At 39.5% G+C, this 23,958-nt stretch overlaps 1 protein-coding gene across 2 annotated transcripts in view; it reads left to right on the plus strand.

The window, feature by feature from the left end:
- Nucleotides 1-18,799, plus strand: part of DEUP1 (deuterosome assembly protein 1) — a 43,151-nt gene extending 24,352 nt beyond the window's left edge. For both annotated transcript variants that reach the window (XM_085310271.1, XM_085310270.1), the window contains exons 11-13: nt 2,607-2,806; nt 10,334-10,634; nt 18,629-18,799. In XM_085310271.1, the coding sequence (XP_085166397.1) occupies nt 2,607-2,806; nt 10,334-10,634; nt 18,629-18,799 (672 nt within the window). The remainder of the gene's footprint in view (nt 1-2,606; nt 2,807-10,333; nt 10,635-18,628) is intronic.
- The last annotated feature ends 5,159 nt before the right edge of the window (nt 18,800-23,958 follow it).

Here is a 23,958-nt window from a genome sequence, read left to right on the forward strand (position 1 = left end):
CACAGCCTGCAGCTAGGTGCATTTAGGAACAATTTTTCAATTGTTCTTTTCTAGACTTTTCAATGTAGAATTTTCAATAACTTTGTCTAGACACTAAAGAAATTCTGGGAACCTTATACCTTGTAAGTAGTTTCACTTATTTCACAATATTTGTTTTTAACTGTCCTCACTCTCACAGATACAAAAAGATGTCCCTTTTTGATTTCTTTACTCCTTTGTTGTAATGACATTTTAAAAATAGTGTAAGAATCACAGAATGGGTAAGGTTGGAAGGGACCTCTGGAGGTCATCTAGTCCAACCTCCCCACTCAGCAGGGGCACCTAGAGCATCTTAGACAGGGTTGCATCCAGGCGGGCCTTGAATATCTCCAGAGAAGGAGACTCCRCAACCTCTCTGGGCAACCTGTTGCAGTGCTCCGTGCCCAACTTATTTTCAGAGCTTAGTATTTATTTCWCTTCAAAGAGGGGATAGTTCAAATTAATTCATAAAAGCATACATATGCTATATCATCATGCAGAATAGTAGCTTATACAGGTATAAATATTATAAACACTGCCTTCCACAAAACAGCTTAAAAACTCCCCTGCTCACCAACCATCTATAGTTACTGTATCTGTCACTAGAAAAAGACTGAAATGTTGCTTGTAAGTAAATCTTGAGGAAATTCCTAGCATATTTTCTTTTTCTTTTTTTTTTTTTTTTTTTTTTTTTTTTTTTTTTTTTTTTTTTTTTTTTTTTTTTTTTTTTTTTTGTAAACTGACAGATGTCTGGAAAAAAAGGTCACATTATTCTATATCCTCAAAATGGCAGATATGTCCCCCAGGGATCTTTTGTCTATGCATACACATGTACCTATACGATGTGTTATTGTGGAAACAGATGTGTGTGTATATGTGTATGTCTAGTTCTTCTCCACARTAATATTTTTCACTGAGATTAAACAGTGTTGTATGACAAGAATTCTTGTAGCCATCATGTGATTTTTAATTGTAACAGTTTTTAATTGTATCCCGTTACTAGATATACTAAGGTCACTGCATATTTCTATGCAATACATTTGTGGATTTAATGTTTTCCTACTTTACTAGAATGTTCTGAAAATCTAAACGTGACAGACTATAAGGTATCTGGATGTTAAAATTGCAGGAACTGTAGAGATTCTTACAGATATGTTCGTACAGTAGAGCATGGCACAAGACCCTCAAACTAGTGCTGGACTAAGTCAATATAGTGTAATGCTTCATCATGCAGAGTTACTTGTTTGGGTTTCAAAAACAGTGTCTGCATCAGTGCCATGCTGAGTTAGCTCAGTTGTGGGGTTCATGCCATCAGAGCTCTATTACTTCTGGTCCAAGAGCAATTAGAGGTAGGGATGACTTAGCTCTGCTGTGCCTTTCCTGTCCCTGTGGCAGGCACAGCTGAGCCCTGTCCCTCCATTCTTTGGCAAAATATTTCATTTTCTTATACTTCCTGTCACTTCCATGCCACACTTCCTCATCAAGTTGCCCTAAAACTAGCTAAGTAAGCCCAGGTTTATAGGAAGAGATAACATCAGACCGGTTAGTACAAGAAAGGAATAAGCTTTCACATATGGGAGCCCTGTTTGGGTAAAGGTATAACGACCCACACTGCTATGTCCTAGTGATACACCAAAACCAAATCCTTAATCTTCATGAATTACTGGGTTCCAAAAGAATAATGTAGACCTAGAAATATAGGAAATTAATAAAATTTAAAAGTTCTTTTAGCCTATTGTGCATAATTTGAAAAGTCTTTTGAGATATTTTCCTATGGATGACACTATACTGTTATTATGAATGTATGTGAAGGGCTGTGAAATGTTCTGTAGCTAACTCAGATGTGCAGTGTGGACTTCATGGAAGGCATGATAGTGCAGAAAAGGAATGGGGTATCCTGGATAATCAACTTCCAGAGCTAATTYACCTCTTCGTATCACAGTGGATAGGCCTCTTCCACCCCTAGGATGCATGTACATGTATTGCTTGCATTTCAGTATTCTGATCTGGACACCAGTGTRATAACCTAACCAAGAAGCAGAGTGTTGTAACACAGTGAGCACTGAGCTAATGTGGCTTTAGTGCTTCTAAACCTGAAGGTAGCTCATTCAGACCTAGCCTTGAATATCTCTACATAGATATTAAATTGTGCCTGTAGACTTGTATTATATCTAATATAGCAATGAATTTCTGAAAAGTTTTGTTATTTCTGGTAGAATTGTTTCTAGAGGGARCAATACAGTTAAAACATCTACAACTTTAGCTGTTATGGTTGCTTTTATGTCATAAGTTTTACAGAGCAAGTGATAAATTTACAACAATAATATTTTGAATGCACTGTTTGCTGAGACATTTTGTTTTGATTGTGTTGCAGAAGGCTGTTATCCCTTCTTTCACATTTATCTAGATGTTTGTTTGTTTGTTTTTCTGGAGGTAATTCTATCAGTTTGTTATAAGTGCTACATGATTATATATAATAGCTATGTGTTTAGCATGGAACACTGCATTGTGTTTGCTTGTTGAAAATATTAATATCCATTTATTGTGAAACAGTGCACATTTAGTGATAGTTTTATCTCCTTTCACAGAGTATAGATTTATCTAACAAAAAGCATAGAAGTTATGCASCTCCCATTTGCAAACTGGAACATGAGACTGTAAGATTGCGAAATAGTCTCATTAAACTACAAAATAACACAGAAACATCAATACTGGATGGCATGGATACATATGAAGAAACAGAGCACAACTACCAACCACATTTAAAGATGCAAGAAAAGGATAACAGGTAATATTTTAGACTGTAYGCATATATAAAACTTTCTATGTGTTATGTGTGTTTTTGGAAGCATCTAATAAGGCCAGACTCTTTTTTTCTATTTCTGTTCATTCAAAACTCTGACTAACCTAGACATCAGACCTTATTTAGCTTTCCAGGCTACTTATATGAACTTTACTGAAGAATGCACAAAACTATAATGTTTTATTTGCACTTATATCTTCTTTTATGACACACAAAGAGAAATGGTTTTCCACAATAGAAATCTGTGGTTTATCAATCTTAAATCATCCTGTAGTCAAAGTGAGAGGCTAGCCAAGAACACTTTTTATGCTTCTGGTACTAGCTTTTCACATGATAATGTTCAGCTATGAAGGAAAATGATAGTGTTATTTAGATAGATGGACAAGTAGAAATGAACGACTATCCATTTTTTTGTTCCATGACCTCGTGTAAAGAAAATAAGGTAACACTAACAAAAATACGTAATTCTACATTATTACACCTCCTTCCCAAAAATTAAAATAACTGAGAAAACCGTGCTCTGAGTATTTTCAGATACAGGCTACTTCAGACCTTTTTTTATCACAAAATGATTTACCAACAATGTACACACATGACTATTTAAATAAAATATAGCCACTATTAACACATTGGGGCAGATGAACAGTGCATTTTGTTTTGCACAGCTGTGGAATAGATGGAATTGCAACTAGCACTCAAAGAGCTCCATGATATTATTTGTCATGTGAAACACCTTAGCATCACCGTCTTGGATTAGAATTCCATATGGCTCAGGCAAATGTAAAAATTTGGCTCATGGAGTATCAGAACAAAGACATGTTCTTGCTCCAGCGAAATCCACATCTAAGGACAAATTATGATGTGTAGATCATTGAAGTCCTGTTATTAAAGGTTTACCAGAAAGATTCATACATAGTAGAATTCTCTTCATGCTTGTCAGATGCCTGAAGAATTGGGTTGGTCCTCCTAACCCCAAATCAGACTAGATGTCTTAGATCCAGTTATGTCTGTATCTGAGGCATATAGTAAAATTTTAATTCAAAATAAGCTTGGTAATATTCTGTTTAGAGATGGAAATATAATGACTATGGTACTTGTAATTACAGTGCTTCCAAGAGCAATGGGCAGTCCTGGACCTAGATAGTAAGTTAAAAATCCGTAGACTCACTACATCCTCCAAGGCTGTGACAACAGCGAGGGTAAATATGCAGATCAAGTGGATGCTGTTAGCAAAAGTATTTCCAATTTTGATACACAGGATGGATTTCCTCTTAGAGCAGAATATTACAGAGGCAACACACTTAAAAGAAATCTCTTTACTATACAATAATTCTTCTTTCCTTCTTCTGTGCTGTTATGGAATCTTTTTACTATACCAGGAGAGATGTTCTCAATTTATGTATGTACTTGTAGGTATTATACTGTTATCTGAGTGTGCAATTCTTCCTGTACAGTTTCTGATGGTATGATTACATTTATGAAAAATGCATCAATCAGCAAATTGAGCCCTGTCTCCATAGGAAACTTGGATTCATCTGTGTTATATGAGGAATAATTTCAGAACAAAATATTCTGTGAAGGAAATCTTAGCTAATTGCTGGGTATTGGAAAAGCGAAAAGAACTAATTAGCTGTTAATTATTCTATAGTTCCTTCCTATCCATATCCTCTTACTTCCTTTCTGTGCCTCCTCCCTGAAATTTAAAGATGAGAGTGTCATCCATATAGAACACAAGTTATTTTTTAATAAGCTAAGATGAGCAGAGATCTGCTTCTGGCATTGTATATGAATGTCATTACAATGGGAAGGCTAGATAAACTCGGTTCTTTCAGACTTCAATAGCTATAAAAGAAATAAAGCTACGCTGCGCATTTCCATGAGCTTTCCAGCTTCCTGCTCTGAAAGGATATTTTCATTACTTTTAGAATATGAGGGGAGCTTCTAGCAAACTGACTCCCCTTTTCAAATTGTAGGGCTTATAGAGCTAAGATGAGAGAGAGAGTCCTGGGTAAGTTCCTTAGCCACATTGGCCCATGTGTGTCCCATATGTTAGGTGGCCAAAAATGCACTTTTTTCAGCTACTCAAATTAGCTGCTGTCCTTTAGGGGTGTAATGGAGCTCTCTGAGATCAGATGGATCTGTGTTTACAGTGGGGTATCTGTTTTAAGGAGGTTTTTACTACCGTTTGGAGGTCGCACACCCTCAGGCATGTTGACCATTACTGCARGAGATAAACTGTAAGCAGCAAAAACATTCTCTTCAGGAAAATACTTTTTAACCATTTTCTTTTTTTATATCAAGTTAGCAGTTACAAGGCAAAAGCAAAAATGCTCATTCTGAGCATGATCTGGTCATTAAAGTTCTTTTGTTTTCTTTCTCAAGAACAGGCTTGTTAACCAGCACAAGCTATGTAGGGAATTTGTTTTGCGCCACTGAAGTCATTGATTTCAGAGGGATCAGGCTAATTCTACATGTGTGCATGTGTAAGGGTTGGGGAAAATGTATCCTGTCTATGTAAATTCCTTTTGCAAGGATATAGCTCTTCTTGTTCCATGTTGTTTTCTGTCAACAGTGATATAATCTTTGTRAAGTATATGTGTATGTTAAATACTCTATAAAGGTAACACAATGAAATGATAAGTTATGCAGCTACAGTTGCAGAGAATTTGCATTGCCAGTGTTAACAAGTGATCAGATAAAAAAAAGAAAATGCAGACATTTGCCTACTTTCATATTTGTGTTCAAACTAGAAGTCTGCTTTTAGATATTAGTTTGCACTGAACTGGTGGAAATTTAAACCCCAACTGTGAAATCTGTTTAAAGTGAAGGCATAGAAAAATCCATAYTGAAGCACCTCAGCATAGGTGACATGTTCTTCCAAGATAGCAAGCAGCAGCAGCAGTCCAATGGATTATAGTAGGAAGTGGAACATTTTTAAAAAATCAGGCCACTTTTTTTTCTAGTGGTATGTGAGCATGTGTGTGTGCATATGTGTGTATGCTACTTTTACCATCTAAAAGCTATGATAACTGTAGGCATCCAAGTTTGAAAACGCTAATCTTAGTGAAGTCAGCTATAGCACAACAGTAATAACTGTTATTAAATATAGAGAACCAGTTTTGGAATTAAAAAAACCCACACAGAACACATAGCATTTTGCTGTGGGTTTACAGAGAAAATTACTTCCAAAAAGGTCAGAACATAAGATGAAAAAAAAATGTGATTTTATTATTCATGCCATTTATCTTCAGTTGTGGCAGTTTTTTCACGATGCCTTTCATCCAAACAATAGATAGAATGGATTTTAAAATAGAAAGGAGAAAAAGGATTTTCTTCTCTGCCCAAAAGAGCAGAGTATATTTATTTAATGAAGAGCAAGAAGGGAAGGAGAAAATTCTTCCCAAGAAAAGGTGAACATATTAGATGATTTTAAAAACTAGAAGGATTAGTAAATATCCTCACATACTTTTATCTTAGAATGAAAGTAATAGTAATAATAATAGTGTAGCATCATGCTCATAATTTCCTTTCTTAGAGCATTMAGACTATTTTAATCACTTCTTTATAATCAAAGAATATATTCTTCATCACTTCTCTGAGGTATTCTGCACCATACATTTATGAAGTACTCACTCAGTCTCAAATTTTAGGGCCAGTGAGCTGTTGTATAAGCAGTATCCATTAAGACTGCATAGCTACCCTCCCCACGACCAAGTATTTAAACTAAGGTTAGAAAATGATGGTGTGATCTTTCTCTAGAAAGCCTTGCCCTTTTCTCTGTACTTGGTAATTTTTTTAAAACTAGTTTCCCTGGAACTGAGCAGCAATGCATACTCCTGAAGACTCGTAATAACTRTATTTTAGTGGTAGAGAACTTGGTCTTTAAAAGCTTTTGTATCTGCATTTCATGTTAGTAAAGTGCCTTAGGATCTTTTCAAATGATAGGGTGTGGGGTAGGTTTAAAACAGCTGTTGGGTTAACTATAGTACGTACCTCCCAAGACACAAAATCTCCTTTTTTTCCCCTTCGATCAGACTTCAGTACAATGGGAAATGTTACTACAGCCAGAAGTATTCATTTCTAACAGAAATGTAACAACATCTGAAACAACTGAATTTTCTTGTTTTGCATGTTTTAGTATATAATACAAGTAAAGATGCATTTGGAAATTAKTCTAATTCAGTAAACATCTGGACAAGCTCGTCTCAAAATTCTCTGCTCTTTATCAGTGTGGCTTCAGAATGGTTGAGTTAACTGTCAGGAGAAGAAGAGATTTTGAACGGGAAGCAAACAGCTTGCTTTCTTTACATTSCAGTTAACCATAATAGTTTTTACTTGACAGAGCTACAAATGAAWTCAAATACATGCTTTCACATCCATTCTAATTGCTGTAAGCAGGATGCAAAGTTATGGAATAAAATTATAAAATACTTCAAAATTATTTTGTAGCATTGAAAGTTTCAATTGTTGTTATCAAAACGTGTTCTTATACAGTTAAAAATTGTATTTTAAATATTTTTTCATTTTTTATATTAATCTMAATTGTGTTCTCATTAAATCAATGGCAAAATTACTATTGGTAGCAAAGGTATACAATCAAAGTCTCTTCTACTGTWTTTTAAATTTAATTTAAACATCTATTTTAAATTCTAACTTTTTGAGCATATTTGCTTAAGAGATAATTAGATCAAAATTTACTAATTATCTAGACCACTAATAATAGTTTTGGGGTTTTACCTCAATTATAGTTTCATATTTCATTTCCTTTTATTTGTGTGGTTAAGTTCTCTATAGTCTCTATTATCATAGAATCATCATAGAATCATAGAATCAGTAAGATTGGAASGGACCTCTGGAGATCATCTAGTCCAACCCCCCTGCTCAGCAGGGGCACCTAAAGCGTGGTAGACTGGGTTGCCTCAAGGCGGGCCCTGAAGATCTGCAGAGAAGGAGACTCCACCACCTCTCTGGGCAACCTGTGCCAGGGCTCCATCACTCTCACAGGGAAGAAATTCCCCCTCACATTCAGGCGGAACTTCCTGTGCTTCAATTTCTGCCCGTTGCCTCCTGTCCTGTTACACGGGGCAACTGAAAAGAGTTTGTCCCTGTCCCCGTGACACCCTCCCTTCAGTACTTGTACACATTGATAAGATCCCCCCTCAGTCTTCTCTTCTGCAGGCTGAAGAGGCCCAGCTCTCGCAGCCGTTCCTCATGGGGCAGGTGCTCCAGCACTCTGATCATCCTCATAGCCCTACGCTGGACTCTCTCCAGGAGCTCCATGTATGTCTTGTCCTGGGGAGCCCTGAACTGGACACAGTACTCGAGATGAGGCCTCACCAGGGCTGAGTAGAGGGGCAGGATCACCTCCCTCCACCTGCTGGCAACACTCTTCCCAATGCACCCCAGGAGACCATTGGCCTTCTTGGCCACAAGGGCACATTGCTGGCTCATGGTCAGTCTGTCATCCCCCAGCACTCCCAGGTCCTTCTCTGCAGAGCTGCTCTCCAGAAGGTCAGCCCCCAGCTTGTCCTGGTGCCTACGGTTATTTCTCCCTAGGTGCAGGACTCTGCACTTGCCCTTCTTGAACCTCAGGAGATTCCTCTCTGCCCAGCTCTCCAGCCTGTCCAGGTCTCTCTGAATGGCAGCACAGCCCTCAGGTGTATCAGCCACTCYTCCCAGCTTGGGATCATCAGCAAACTTGCTGAGGAGGCACTCAGTCCCATCATCCAGGTCGTTGATGAAAAAGTTGAACAGGATGGGACCCAGCACTGAGCCCTGGGGGACGACACTAGTCACAGGCCTCCAACTAGACTCCACGCTACTGCTGACGACCCTCTGAGCTCTGCCTTTCAGCCAGTTCTCAAGCCACCTCACTGTCCACTCGTCTAACCCACACTTCCTGAGCTTCTCTAGGAGGATGTTATGGGAAACAGTGTCAAAAGCCTTGCTGAAGTCAAGGTGCACAACGTCCATTGCTCTGCCCTCGTCTACCCAGCCAGTTATTCCATCATAGAAGGCTATCAGGTTGGTTAAGCAGRATTTCCCCTTGGTGAATCMATGCTGGCTACTMCTGATCACCTTCTTYTCCTCCATATGTCTGGAGATGACATCCAGAAKGAGCTGTTCCATCMCSTTTGCAGGGATGGAGGTGAGGCTGACTGGCCTAGAGTTGCCTGGGTCCTCCTTCTTGCCCTTCTTGAAGACTGGAGTGACATTGGCTTTCTTCCAGTCCTCAGGAACCTCTMCAGTTCTCCAGGACCTTTCAGAGATRATGGAGAGCAGCCTGGCAACAACATCCGCSAGCTCCCTCAGTACCCGTGGATGCATCCCGTCTGGGCCCATGGATTTGTGGATGTCTAGCCTGCCCAGAAGATCTCTAATCTTACCTTCCTCAACCGAAGGAGTCTTCCCTTCTCTGGACTTTCTCCCTCGCGTCTGGGATTCCTGAGGGGTGCCCTTAGCAGTAAAGACTGACGCACAGAAGGCATTTAGTAATTCTGCCTTCTCTGTATCCCTTGTCACCAGGGCCCCCACCCCATTCAGGAACGGGCCCACATTTTCCCTAGTCCTCCTCTTGCTGCTGATGTATTTGAGGAAGCCCTTCCTATCATCCTTAACATCCCTTGCAAGACTTGATTCCAGCTGGGCCTTAGCCTTCCTCACACCATCTCTACCTACTCTGACTGCATTTGTGTAATCCTCACATGTAGCCTGTCCCCACTTCCACATTCTRTGTATTTTCTTCTTCTGTCTGAATTTGGCCAGGAGCTCCTTGCTCACCCATGCAGGTCTCCTGCCCCCTTTGCTGCACTACTTTTACTCATAGGGATGCACYGCTCTTGAGCTTGGAGGAAGTGATGTTTGACTACAAGCCAACTCTCCTGGACTCCCCTTTCTTCTAGGGCCTTAACCCATGAGATTCCACCAAGYAGGTCTCTGAAGAGCCCAAAGTCCACTCTCCTGAAGTCCAGGGTTACAATCCTGCTTGTTGCCTTACTWCTTTCCTGCAGGATCCTGAACTCCACCATCTCTTATACCATAAACTAGGTTTTCAAGAGATATCTGGAGAGTGTTTACCTATCCTCTTCCACCGAAGAGCTAAAGGGGTGATAACCTTTGGCAACAGACTGGCAACTATTGAGGAATATTGATATCCTGAAATACCTGAAGTGGATTTGTGTTTCAGCACTTATCATCCCACAATTATACAGCAAGTTTAGTCAACTTAAGCTCCAATGAAGGGGTTTAAAGAAGYATAATTTATGTCATAACTGAAGCAGACAGTGAATGTACACCCAAACATTTACACTAACTAGCTAGCAGGTGGTAAGTTGCTAAATTTCTACAATTTGATAAGGTACAATGTTATGCCAATAACTTGATACTTGAAGCAGTTCAAACATCTGACTAATCAAAATTACGTAAATGAACAAAAAATGTGGCTTTGCTATGACAGCTTGTAGTTTTAACTGGTTTTCATACTTTGACTTTGTATTTTTATTACTATTTTAGAGCTTTCCGAAATGAAGATGCATGGCAAGTGAAACCTCAACAGTTTGCTGTGTTCACAGCCAGTAGACACCACAGAAGCTGTAGTCCTACTTTATATGGCCAAGGTGATATTATTGGTTCAAAAAGCAGCACCACTTTATCTTCTCAAAAACTTGACAGAGGTCATGAACAGGAACTAGATGATAAATCTCCATCACCACCAATGGAACATCCTTTGTGCTCTGAGGGGCTGCTTCCTGAAGAAGGCAGAACAGGCATTTTACTGGGCCATGCTTACAGTGCAGAAGAAATCAAATTATCAGTAAGTAACTCTTTTCCTATAACACAGGTATTCTTAAAGATCCATTTGTGGATCAAATATAAACCTGGAGGAGCTAAAAATTAGATAAACCCTGTTGTCATCTTTATTTATGCAGTGCCAGCCCAGCAAAAACTGAAATACATCATCCTAACATAAATGCAGTTTTTCTGACAATTAAACATCTGCCAGTGGGCCATACCTCCATATTAATAATGATAGTGATATTTACCTGCCATTATGTAACTGTAGTGGAAACTTCTGCATTTTAGTTAGTTGCCAATATTGCCRTCAATATGGGCATTCTGATTTAAGTGTCTTTCTATAATACCTGCAAACTTACTGTTAAGTAATATAATGTGCTGTTAGACAAATCAAGTTTCTACAGCATTAGATTAATGGATGTAATCTGAGAAATTCCAGCAAATATTTTCGATGTATTTTCTATTGTATCCAGAACCAAACAGAAGTGATAACCGCTATAATTTTTTTTTTTTTTTGAAATGAAAGAATAATAGTGCAGCATTCTTTTGTTCTCTGTTCTTCATAGAATGGAGATTACCAATCTCCATGGCAAGTGGAATAATCTCCTCTTTACCTAGGGCCACTTCTTAGGAAAAACTCTCCAGAACTCTCTAACTCTGGCAGTCTTTATACCTGAGCTTTAGCCACTCCCTTAGTGTCTTTTATTCTCCCCTAGGCATCCCTACTTGCCACAATTTTYTTTTTCACTTGAAAATTTAGCATTTATTTCCCAGACGTCAAAGCATGCAACCATGCCATCATTAAATAATGGAACTAACAAGTGAGTGACTGTAGCCACCTCTCTGTCCAGCTGTGATGCATAAAAATTTGTACCCAAGAGATCCTGAMCTGTAGGTATGTGGCCAAGGCTTGTAAGGGAAGATTGTACTTCAACTTTTACTAGGAGGAAACAGTCAGCAATTTTCTTCCCATTTGTCACATTAGGTAGGAGAGAGGAGACATCATGATTCCAGCAGTCATCAGCATCTTCAAGCAGTTTGTGGTAGTTATCCCCCAGCTCTGCTGTGCATTTCAGAAATGTGCCATCCTTCCCTATCAGAGATATGGCTGCTGGAATACAGTCTTCATAATCCAGAATCTCACTGTAGATTGGCMGCACCATAATGAGGCCTGCCCTAGGAAGCAGGGATTGTAATGTAGCTCTTTCCTGACTGTGACCCAGGAGCACGGTCTCAGCAGTCTGAGAACAGGGAGGAAACCACGTAGTCCTGGGTCTTTGACCTCATCTTACCATTTTCATATTCATATACTTCACAAATATTTTAAATAACTATCTCTTGGTTTCTCATGGTTTAGGCATTTTCCTCTTTAAATTGTTAATCGCAAAAGTAATTGTTGGGGCTTTTCCAGGAGAGTTTGATAAACACCAACTTCTCCCCCTCTGTTCTCTCAGAAGTGTCAGACAGAGACAGCTGGTCACAAAATTTCCATTTCCAGCCAGTCCAGGGAAACTACCTAGGCTGAAATAATTTTGCAAGCTACAGGGAAAGCATATCCCAGTTGGTACTCAGGATATAGTCCATGTCTAGACAGTTGACTAGATTATAAGGAAAACACTTCCCAGTTGATGTGTGGGCAAAGTACATAATATTTTTCTCACTGAGCCTAGATCCAAATCAGTGGCCTTGAATCAAGTACAAGTCCAGAAGATCACCAGAAGTAAATCATTACTCAGACAGACTTTGGATACCACAGCTTTAGTTCAGAGCCCATTCACCACTCTGTTACTCTGAAGTTCTGAGACCCAATGGAAAGCCTCTGAGAGAGACGGAGGAAAAAGTCATACAGTGTATTGTAATCCAGAGTTCTTTGACAGCTTTTTTCAAGACACGAGTGAAATCTCCCACGTTTGAAACTCCTAAAGATGTTACAAGCGACCATTTTTCTGAAGAATATTTGTAGCGCTACTTGAAAACATTGGAATTGAAAGTGATCTTCTGCATTTACCAAAATTATTTCATTGTTAAGGTATTTGAGGAAGATAAAGTAGTCTCTAGGGCTTTAGGCAAAGACTTAAGTCTTCTTTCCATAGAGATCTTCAAACTAACTTACTTTAATAAATGTTTCACTGGAACTTCTGTTCCTTTACATTCCTCCTTAGAGGTTACATGTATAGGGAAGGCCACACCCACCTTTAGAGCGAACTGGAAATCTCAGGTGAGATTCATTGGAGAATCCCATAAACCAAAACTTTCATTTCTAAGTTTCCCAAATATAGGTGGATATTCTTTCTCTGAACAGTAGTTTGGAGAGTGYTTTCTTCTGGAAATGAATAACTTCAGAAAACAGTTGCTTGCACATTTTTTCAATTTCAGTTAGAGYTGAAACATTGTGCTTCCCAGTCTAGATTTATAACTTTTAGTCACAATTACCTTCTCATGCCTCTCTTCAAATAATGTGCATACATCCTCTATTCTTGCTTTCTAAGACAAGAAGTAGTAGACTTAAGCAGTAACAAAGAAGATTTAAATAAGATGTTAGGAAACTTTCTAACATTAAAGATGGAGAATCACATAAGAAATAGATTGCAATGAAAAGTTGTGGGAAATTCTACTGTTGGACGTCATCAGGAATGATTCTGACAGTCTTGATCCTACTCTGAGGCACCATGTGGTTCATCATAGAATCAGTAAGATTGGAAGGGACCTCTGGAGATCATCTAGTCCCACTCCCCCCACCCCCACCCCCACTCAGCAGGGTCACCTAGAGCATGGTAGACAGGGTTGCCTTCAGGTGGGCCTTGAAGATCTCCAGAGAAGGAGACTCCACTACCTCTCTGGGCAACCTGGTCCAGTGCTCTGTCACTCTCACAGTGAAGAAATTCCCCCTCACATTCAGGCGGAACTTCCTGTGCTTCAGTTTCTGCCCATTGCTTCTTGTCCTGTCACACGGGACAACTGAAAAGAGTCCGGCCCCATCCCCTTGACACCCTCCCTTCAGGTACTTACACACATTGATAAGATCCCCCCTCAGTCTTCTGTTCCCCAGGCTGAACAGGCCCAGCTCTCACAGCTGTTCCTCATAGGGCAGATGCTCCAGCCCTCCAGTCATCTTCGTAGCCCTACGCTGGACTCTCTCCAGGAGCTCCATGTGTGTCTTTTCCTGGGGAGCCCAGAACTGGACATGCTGTGTGGTTCATGCTTCTTCCTCTTAAGTATTACTAACTGCTTAGGTACTCAGGCCCTCTACATGTCTTCCTCTCTGGCCTGACACTTTCCTAGGCACCTCAGCTGAGGTGTTCATATTTGAAGCACATTTTTCTGAGAAGACAGACATGTATACCTGCTGCTTAAGATGTAGGGTGCACCTGCTGTAGTGTAGATTTAGAGGAAACCACCCAAAAAGCCCCCAAATTTACTTACATTAAGACTAAAATTAGCTAGACCAATTTCTATCCTTGATGTTACAAGAATTTTCCTGGAAAACAGGAGAAACTCAGCATGAGAAGACTTTAGCCTGTAACTGTAGTGTGATTCAGCCATTAAATGTTAGAATGTCCTGAATGTTAATGCTGTCTAGCTGCCTTGCTGAAGGTACCACTTCAAATGTTGGGACTATTCATGGAACCAGAAGGATATTCAGTCTAGACAATTTAAGTGCAAGAGAGAGTAGATTCAACTTCCTGGGGTGCTTCTCCGCAGCAATCCAGGAATTAATTCAAAAATACTTTGGGCAGTTCTTGTTTGAGGAGAAGACCTCAAAAGTAGCACATATTTCACACATGAATCTGCTGCATCTGCATCAGGTGCCCTTCTTCATTTCCAGCAGCTGATGAGGCAAAAAATTCATTCTCATCACTGACCTGCACCAAGGAAAGACAGGCTTATATGACACAGTAAGACTGAAAAAGCGGAATCAGTATTGCCTAACTGTACAAAAGGTTAAGTTGAGAGCTTACTGATTCTGGACATTTCTGCCTAGATCCAGTTAAAAAATGAAAGACATAAGTGCTAGCTGAGGAAAAGAATTTCAAAATAAGTGACTATGAGCATTATCTGAGAAATGGATTAAAGCAGTATCTTTATGGTTCTTATTTCTCAGGCACTGAAAGTAAAGATAATCACAGAATCACAAAATGGTTCAGGTTAGAAAGAGCCTCTGGAGATCATCTAGTCCAACCACCCTGCTCAAGCAGGGTCACCTAGAGCATCTTAGACAGGGTTCTGTCCAGGTGGATTTTGAATATCTCCAGAGAAGGAGACTCCACCACCTCTCTGGGCAGCCTGTGCCAGGGCTCCATCACTCTCACAGGGAAGAAATTCCCCCTCACATTCAGGCAGAACTTCCTGTGCTTCAGTTTCTGCCCATTGCTTCTTGTCCTGTGACATGGGGCAACTGAAAAGAGTTTGTCCCCATCCCCTTGACATCCTCCCTTAAGGTATTTGTAGATATTGATAAGATCCCCTCTCAGTCTTCTCTTCCCCAGGCTGAAGAGGCCCAGCCCTCACAGCCATTCCTCAGAAGGGAGATGCTCCAGCTCTCCAATCATCTTCATAGCCCTACACTGGACTCTCTCCAGTAGCTCCATGTGTGTCTTGTCCTGGGGAGCCCGGAACTGGACTGAGTCCTCCAGATGTGCCTCACCAGGGCAGAGTAGAGTGAGAGGATCATCGCCCTTGATCTGCTGGCAACAATCTTTCTAATGCACCCCAGGATACCATTGCCTTTCTTGGCCACAAGAGCACATTGCTGGCTCATGATCAATCTGTCATCCACCAACACTCCCAGCTCCTTCTCTGCACAGCTGCTCTCCACAAGGTCACCCCCAGCCTATACTGGTGCATGGGGTTATTTCTTCCTAAATGCAGGACTCTGCACTTGCCCTTGTTGAACCTCAGGAGGTTCCTCTCCGCCCAACTCTCCAGCCTGTCCAGGTCTCTCTGAATGGCAGCACAGCCCTTTGGTGTGTCAGCCACTCCTCCCAGCTTGGGATCATCAGCAAACTTGCTGAGAAGGCACTCAGTCCCATCATCCAGGTCATTGATGAAAAAGTTGAACAAGACTGGACCCAGTACTGAGCCCTGGGGAACTCCACTAGCCACAGGCCTCCAACTAGACTCTGCACTGCTGCTGATGACCCTCTGAGCTGTGTCTTTCAGCCAGTTCTCAGTCCACCTCACTGTCTACTCATCTAACCCACACTTCCTGAGCTTACCTGTATGTCATGGAAGACACTGTCAAAATTCTTGCTGAAGTCAAGCTAGAGGTGCCATCCAGAATGAGCTGTTCCATCACCTTTCCAGGGATGGAGGTGAGGCTGACAGGCCTAGAGTTGCCTGGGTCCTGCTTGTGGTTTTTGAAGATTGGAGTGACACTGGCTTCCTTCTAATCMTCAGGCACCTCTCCAGTTCTCCAKGACYYTTYAAAGATGMTGGAGAGCAGCCTGGCAACAACATCYGCCAGCTCCCTCAGTACCYGTGGATGCATCCCGTCTGGGCCCATGGATTTGTGGATGTCAAGCTTGCCCAGAAGATCTCTAATCAACCAAAGGAAAGCCTTCTTTTCTCCAGACTTTCTTTTTTGTCTCCAGGSTMWGGGATTCCTGAGGGCWGCCCTTAGCAGTGAAGAYYGAAGCAAAGRMGGCATTCAGTAGTTCTGCCTTCTCTGTATCCCTTGTCAYCAGGGCCCCYGCCCCATTCAGGAGCGGGCCCATGTTTTCCCTCATCTTCCTTTTGCTACTGATATATTTGAAGAATACAGAACACAATGATAGAGTAGGGCAGAGGTTTAGAAAACAAAGCTTAGATCCTGATARGTTTTGCCTTTTAGATCTGTTTAGATTCAACTTTCTTTCAAAGTGCATAAAAACGGTGAATTAGGACCCTATCTAAAATGATAGTCAGTGATGTCTGACCCTCAGGTAGGAAACCAAAAGAAACCATGATCTACTTAATCTGTGATCTATATTCTTCTCTCATCTGTGAGAAAATTTAGAAATGGCTCTTTAGGGTATTTCAAGAAAAACACATCAAAGTACAATTGAAGTAAAGGACTCTACTGTTTTTGCAAGATGGYTTGATCATGTATGTTTCTAAAGACAACTCGGCAATTGTAAACATTGTTATAATGAATCTCTGTGTATCTCTCGTAATGATATAACATTTCTGAGGAYTTAGCAATCTTGTCTCTCTGCTGGCAGTATGACTTTTTTTTTTTCTATAGGAGATGACACCTATGAAATCCACATTTGAGATTCATAATTGCCTGACTTCTTATGCTCTCACTGTATTTTTTTTTCTCAGTATTGACTCAGTGATTTTGGAGCTGGTATTTAGTAAGTGAAACATATGGTGATTCTTTAAGGGAGTCCAGCCTTCATGTCCAATGGCTTCTTCATAATACAAAGGCCTTCTTCATAGTGCAAAATAGTACTGCTGACTGTACTTTTGAATCCAAATGTCACAAGAAAGTATTTATGTGACTATAGCCCATGAAGAAATGTTCACAAAAATCTCAGGAACAACTCTTCTTATGAAAACAACAATGATTTATGAGTGGGAAATCATGCACATGTTTATGAAGTAAAACATAAGGCAGGTGATTTCTCCCAAGAGTTTGTCAAACATGGGAAGATTAACATTCCCTGGCTAATGCGGGGATTATAGGAGAGTGTAGTACCACAGGGTGACCCAATACCTCATGCTTCTTTTTCGTACACAGAAAATAAAGGCATTTTTTCTTTCTCATCCTATTAAAACACTAAGGAGGAGGTTCTAAGAAAAGGAAAGTTCTACTTTATCCGTTTATTTCATTTTAACCCAATATGTCAGAAAGTCTGTCTCACTCTAGGAGGACAGTATTATATCCAGAATTTATTTCTGGCTATTGCTCACTTGTACTTTGAAAAGGAGAATAAAAATTCACAGGTGTAGTAAAATAGTCCTTTTCCACAAACTATTTAAATAATTAAAACATTTGAGGGCTTTTCTATTTCATATTCTGCTCCTTTTATATTGTAGGAAAAGCAAAACCAGAGATTTTAGACTGATAGCTCTATCAATTAAATTGAAATTATTTTAACATATGGTTTAATTAAGATAATAAATGTTAATAATCTTCTCAGTATATGGTCATACAAAGAAAAAATGATCTTTCTCTTACTAAGTGTTGTAGCTCTTGTACTGAGTTTTTTCTCACAGTCCATTGTTAAAAATTCATGTCATAAAATAATATTTATCTATGTAAATAAACATTGGATTTATTTAAACAAGTATGAATATCTTCAGGCAAAGAAAAAATATTTCATATTTCTTTTGATAAAGATAATCCAGTGAATGGATCTTAATATTAGCAAATAGAACTCTAACTCATATCACAACCATTTTAAAACTGATTTTGCTATGGCTTCTATCTCAGTCTACTCATTAAATGAAAGGGAATTTTTCAGTGAACTATTCATAATGACTAAAATTTAGTACGTTTTCCAGAATATCAGGGCTTTAAGGTGACAATACTGAAATGAGCATAGGTTTTCTTCCTTTCCTCAAAAAGCATCTCATGAGATGGAACAAAGGCAGAGGCATAGAATTACAGGAGGCRATTAGCAGTACCTAACACTAATTACATATATTCTGTAATTTGAAAAAACAGATTTTTGTCCTCTGTTCTGGCCTAAATTATAGCATGACCTTTATCTAGGTGAGGGTTTTAGTGGTTCTGAAGCAGTCTGAGGCTGTCTAACAGGGCATTGAAATGCTTAAAGGCAAATCTACGTGCTAAAGCCCTTAGTATCAAAGGTACTGTGAACATGAAGTCATTCAAGCACTTGAACACCTCTAAAAATATATGCTTAAACTCATGTTTACTCATGTAAACGCATGCATCATGAGATATAAAATGGAGGCTTATTAGYTGATATATGTTAAGCTGCTTTTAAAGTTTAAAAATTGATAATGCAAGCACTGCTGTACTTGCTGTTCTTTACTAACCACATCTCTCTATGCATTAATCAGTCTCTTCCTGAGACGTCCCTCCTTGCAACAACAGAAAAGTTCCTTCAAGAGGAAGAGAAGCACACCAAAGAATTTGAAGAACATTTAAATTCACACATTGAAGAACTGAAAAGACATTCTGAAAATACTCTAAGAAAATATGCCAGGTTAAAGCAAAACAGACATATTTAAGCCAGCTAGACTTTTTTGGACAATTAAGAAAATAAAACCAAGTAATCACCTAGGAGTTTCTTAGAACAAAAATCTATGACTAGCTTCTTAATTTATTTCGGCACATAGCAAATAATGTGTATTTTTTAACATCAAGGCTTTAATCAGATAATTGTTCTCTATGGCTTTTGGTAAATTGTAACTTGGTATAATACAAAATATTGCACTCTAGACATATACAGGTTGTTTTTGCATAGTTAAATTGTGTGCAGCAGAGACTTTGTTGCAGTGCCATGAATTAAGTAAGATACTTTCAATTCTGTGATGTACAGAGGGCTAATAAGTGGAATTATTCCYTTGAAAATATAATCAGCCAAGAGAAATTCTCTAGATTGCAGAGCAAGAACAATAGGGGCCTCTAGCCATGCCCTAGCTCCTGGCATAAATAGCTTATGTGTGCTCTGGTTGTACTTGGCAATAGAAATAGCCCTTTGGACACTTGAAATGAGTAAGTTTTAGAGGTTTTTCTTTCTTATGCTTTAAGCCATGCAGGTCTATGGGAGGAACATGTATAGACAAAGTACAAACATATTTTGAAGCCACTCAGACCTTAGACTTCACCTGTGACAGAGTCCGGTCTTAGTGGCTTTACAAGCTTTACACTAATACTGAAGTACTTAAATCCTGTCTTCAAAAGCACCTGTTTTGGTACTGATGTTTCTGCCATTATGCTGCAACACAGGAAAACATTATAAAACAGCAAAGTTAGTTCAACTCTGTATGCTGAATAACTGCTTACTGTAGAGATTCCTTTTATTTGCAATTCATATTGAATTCTATTGCTGTGTAAGTGAAACAGTCAGAAATTACAGGCAGTGCTGATTAACCACCAATTTCAGTGAAAGAGATTCTGAAGAACTGCTTTTCAGCATACACTGTTGCCAGCTTCCTGGAAAAATCTGGATAAAAATAATAGCAGACTGTAAAACAGCCCAGTCTGTGAGTAAAAGAACTATCAATAATATTCAAGACCAAAGCAAAAATATAAATTGTTTTTGGAAGCTATGTTTCCATGATGACAAAATAAACTACATCACACTTACACAAAATACCAAGATTTTAAATACCAGTTTGTCTCTGTTTGCAATAAAAATGAGTAAAGAAAAGGAGGACATCAAGGAACCTTTTACAGGAAAATTCAGAGAAATTAGAAATTACTAGACTCAGCTGGAGAAACTGAGACTGAATAAAAAGAGGATGAAAGGACATCTGAACAAACTAAATATATACGCATCCCCAATTTAAGAGGAGATGCATCTGGGAGTTTTAAGAGATCTAATGAAGAAATTTAGGAACCTCTGGAAATACTGCTGAATTTTAAGTTGGGAAAGATCTTTAGAAGCAAAAAGACAACAAAACRTTGCCTTTCAGAAGGGCAAAAGAAGAAATAGAATATTAGCCAATTAGCCAGATTCATTTGCCACTAAAAGATTTAAATATGCAACAAGTCAGTACGGCAAACACGGAAATGTATGTGCCTGCCTCCCGTTAATTACCTGAGGATCTCTCTCATGATTACAGGTATGTGTGATCAAGCAGCATGAATAAATGCAATTATCAAAAAATGAATAAGAGCTTTTAAAAAATTTAACACTTAGCCAAGCTATTAACTTTCTCTAAAGAAATAGCAGTCAGTTCCAGCCTAGCTTATGTGTAATATCATACAATAAACTCCACTTGAAAACCACTGAAACCTGCATAGTCCATGTATCTGAACAACCTACGTCGGTACCATTATTTGCTGCTTGCAGCATTTTGTATCAAACGTGTCCTGGGTTGGTCTATTCCTAAGTGCAAATCAGTGTGCGGGTGTTGCATGCTCACCTGAAAGGCCACGTTTCTCTTCCCCAGCTGGACCGGCAACAGTTTCTCATCTAGCAATCACCTCATTTAATCAAGAGCCCGTTGCTGGCAGAGCCTAGTCAGAGTCAACACACAGATTCTGAATGGTGCCATCTGCATAGCATAGAATAAAAGATCCACTGATTTTTGAGGCAGGCTGTCAAGCCTACTTGTTCCACATGCCTTTGAGTAAAGATCAGCCTGTTTTGAGTGGATGACAAGTTCATAACTTACAACATTTCTGAAAGAAAAAAGATGATACTGGGATTCACGTAGTCTCAGGAATAAAGTACTAGGCAGGTGCATGTTGTAATAATTCAAATTAATGAAATCCTTCAACCATATTAAAGGTAGAAACCCTGCATGGCTGAACTAAATGAGAAGTTTGTGAAGGAAAACGTATTGTGCTGGTGCTATGATGCCTCTAGGTTTGTATGACTTGTGTCACATTCCCTGTTACTTGGAAAACTTTTTAGTAAATGATGGACAGCAGAAATAATTGAGAAATGATAAAGATTATGAGCAAGGATTGGACATACTTATATTGTATGGATACTTATATTGTCAAGAAAAGAATATTCAGAAGAGTCCAAGGCTATAAATACCTGAAACAATAAAAGTTATAAAGTGAATTATTAATCATACATTCAATTGGCAGGGCAAGGTGCAATGTTCTGGAACTAAGGATTAGTAAAAACATAAAGAAAACTTCTATTCCACCGTATGAGTAGATGGGCAATGGAAAATTCGTGTGAATTATTGAACTTCTTTTATGATTTTCAAAGCTTTCCCCAAAAGCATTTTTGGCTCCCGAATTGAAAGTTTGTTTTAAATAAAAAGAACAATGGTTCACAGGTTGCCACCAGCTATTTGCTGAGGCAAAAACAGAGGTCACGTGTACGCAGTTACCAGCATGTTTCATCAAGATATAATTTTGAAATAGTTGGTGGTAAAAGAGCTGCCAGACCACTGCTATCCAGATCACTTCCGCAGACTTACTGTGATGGAGCTGTCAGTGAAAGGGCAGTACGTGAACGGGAGCGTTTAAAGCGGGCTCACGCGAAAGGTGGGCGCTGTGCGCTTCTCCCGACCGTCCCGTAATCTCTTCCCTTTCGCGCAGGGGACACATTCCCTTGGGGGAACGCAAGCCTGAAGAGTGTCACGGGGACTGGGCGCACGCTAAACGATGCAGAGAGGGATGCAAACAGTGGCGGCAAAACCATGCCGAATCAACCTAAAACAGGATAGACATGAAAAATCACAGGCCTGGCTTCCTTGCTTTTCTGGAGGGTAGGCGTCAACAACAGTTTTAGCTTATCCAGAAGTTAATATCCGCTATACTCAGGTGCACTACAGAGAGCCTAAATCCCCAGCCTTGTTGTTCTGGTTTTATGGAAGTACAACCGTTTAAATGATTGGTTTAATGATAGTATAAATAACGCACAGAATCAAGCCCACTGCCATTTAATCACTTAAAACTGAACTAAATACCACCAGCRGGAAAGGCAAGTCATGAACAGTCTAAAGAGTTGAGCCTCAGGTGATCTATTTACACCCGTGGTAGGTCATACCAGTCACTGAAGTTTTGTTTGTACAGAGAGCTCCAGTAGAGCCAAACTCCACCCAGAAGTCAAATCGTGCTGCTTTCTGCCCGTGGTTTCCTCAGAGATCAAACGGCTGGTTGGAGCCGGAGCACATTGGGTGAAGGTGCTTAGCCTGTATCACACAGGTCATGGGACTGCAACGTTCCCGTCTGGCTGTACAACCTGCAATAGCCAATTATGCAATTCACTGTCGGKTTTTTTGATTTAATTCACACTAGATTTCATGTCAGCTGTCTTGTGCTAYGAGGTCTTTTCTACTCAGACACAGCAGCCTCTGCTTAGAAAATGCTTGGTTAAAGATTGTTCACAGCAGAGCTTGTTTGAATACCCAATAAGGGCACTGTGTATTGGTTTTTCTCACTCTAAGATTCAGATCTCAAAGTTACACATTATATCTAAGGCTACTACTTAATCACTTGAACACCCTCAAGGCTATAAATAGGCTATAATTTGATGTTGAATCTAAACTTCACCTAATGTATTGAGCAAAGCCCCCTTGACCTTGCCCTCCACTCACACAAACTGATTGGTTTGTCCCTCTAATCTACTCTTAGCCAGAACAAGACAGATTTCTCAAAAACAGATGTTTGTCCAGATATATTAGGGCGGTATAATTCTTTTGTGGGCAAAGAACAGTTCTAAACCATCCRGTCACTGATTTCCCTGTGACAGAATTTGAATTTACCTGGCTTGACTTAAATCCTCCTACAATCCAAGACGGAAATCCTACAGAAGGCCTGCGTCTCCTGCGTCCTGTGTAAGTACCATAACGAGATTACTGAATTTTTCTTTTTTGGTTGACAATTTTCCCCTGTGTACAAATAAAGGTGGTAAAGAGAAGATAGCATCAASTGAACAACTGAATCTACAGTTACAATGAAACCAGCCTAAATACAGATGATAGGACTTCACATTCCTGGTGCAGTATGTACGTAAACTAGATTTACGGCCCAATAGTTCCCTGATACGAAAATTCTCCATGATGCAGGTCCAAAACACAGAATTAAAGWGCAGACTCCAGCTCAGATCTTCCAAAACAAGACAAGGGAACACTCAAGCCTGGATACATTTTATCCAAGCACCTAGCATAGTTATTCTAAAAAAACAAAAAGGGTGCATTGCATCTCCCATATGTAGTTAAAAKTGCTATTTTCCAAAAATCAGTATTTCAGTAAGTAAACATGTTTGCATGGAAACAAGTTTGATTGAAAAAGACTGATAGTGAGTTTTTCTAACATCCGAAATTATGTATAGCTCTATATATGTAGTATCACTGGCTTATRCATTTGGGGGGAATAGGGACCATTTGTAAGAGATGGTCACTCACCCACTGTAAGAATACTTGACACAATTCCTCTATTTTCTCAGCACTTCCAAGACATTTATAAAATCTCCATTCAAACCTTGATCTTTAACTGTTTGACTCGGATTTGATTTATGCTTTGAAAAGTTGGTCTTAATAAATCGCTTCTGTAACTTGATCTATCAGAAGGCAACGGCAGGTTTATAATGACTTCACCAGATAACAAGCACTCCTGGAAGCTGTATCATAAGACACCACTGAAGAAGTATCTCAGCATGAGTCTTCTGGTAAAAACACTTGTAATAAATTATTCACTTTTGCCCACAAGCTACTGTATGCTGGAAAACAGTTTGAAACCCTATTTCTAAAAC

The sequence above is a fragment of the Rhea americana genome, unplaced genomic scaffold (genome assembly GCF_003343005.1).
Source record: "Rhea americana isolate MKP2758 unplaced genomic scaffold, rheAme1 scaffold_314, whole genome shotgun sequence".
In the NCBI taxonomy this organism is placed as follows: Eukaryota; Metazoa; Chordata; class Aves; order Rheiformes; family Rheidae; genus Rhea; species Rhea americana.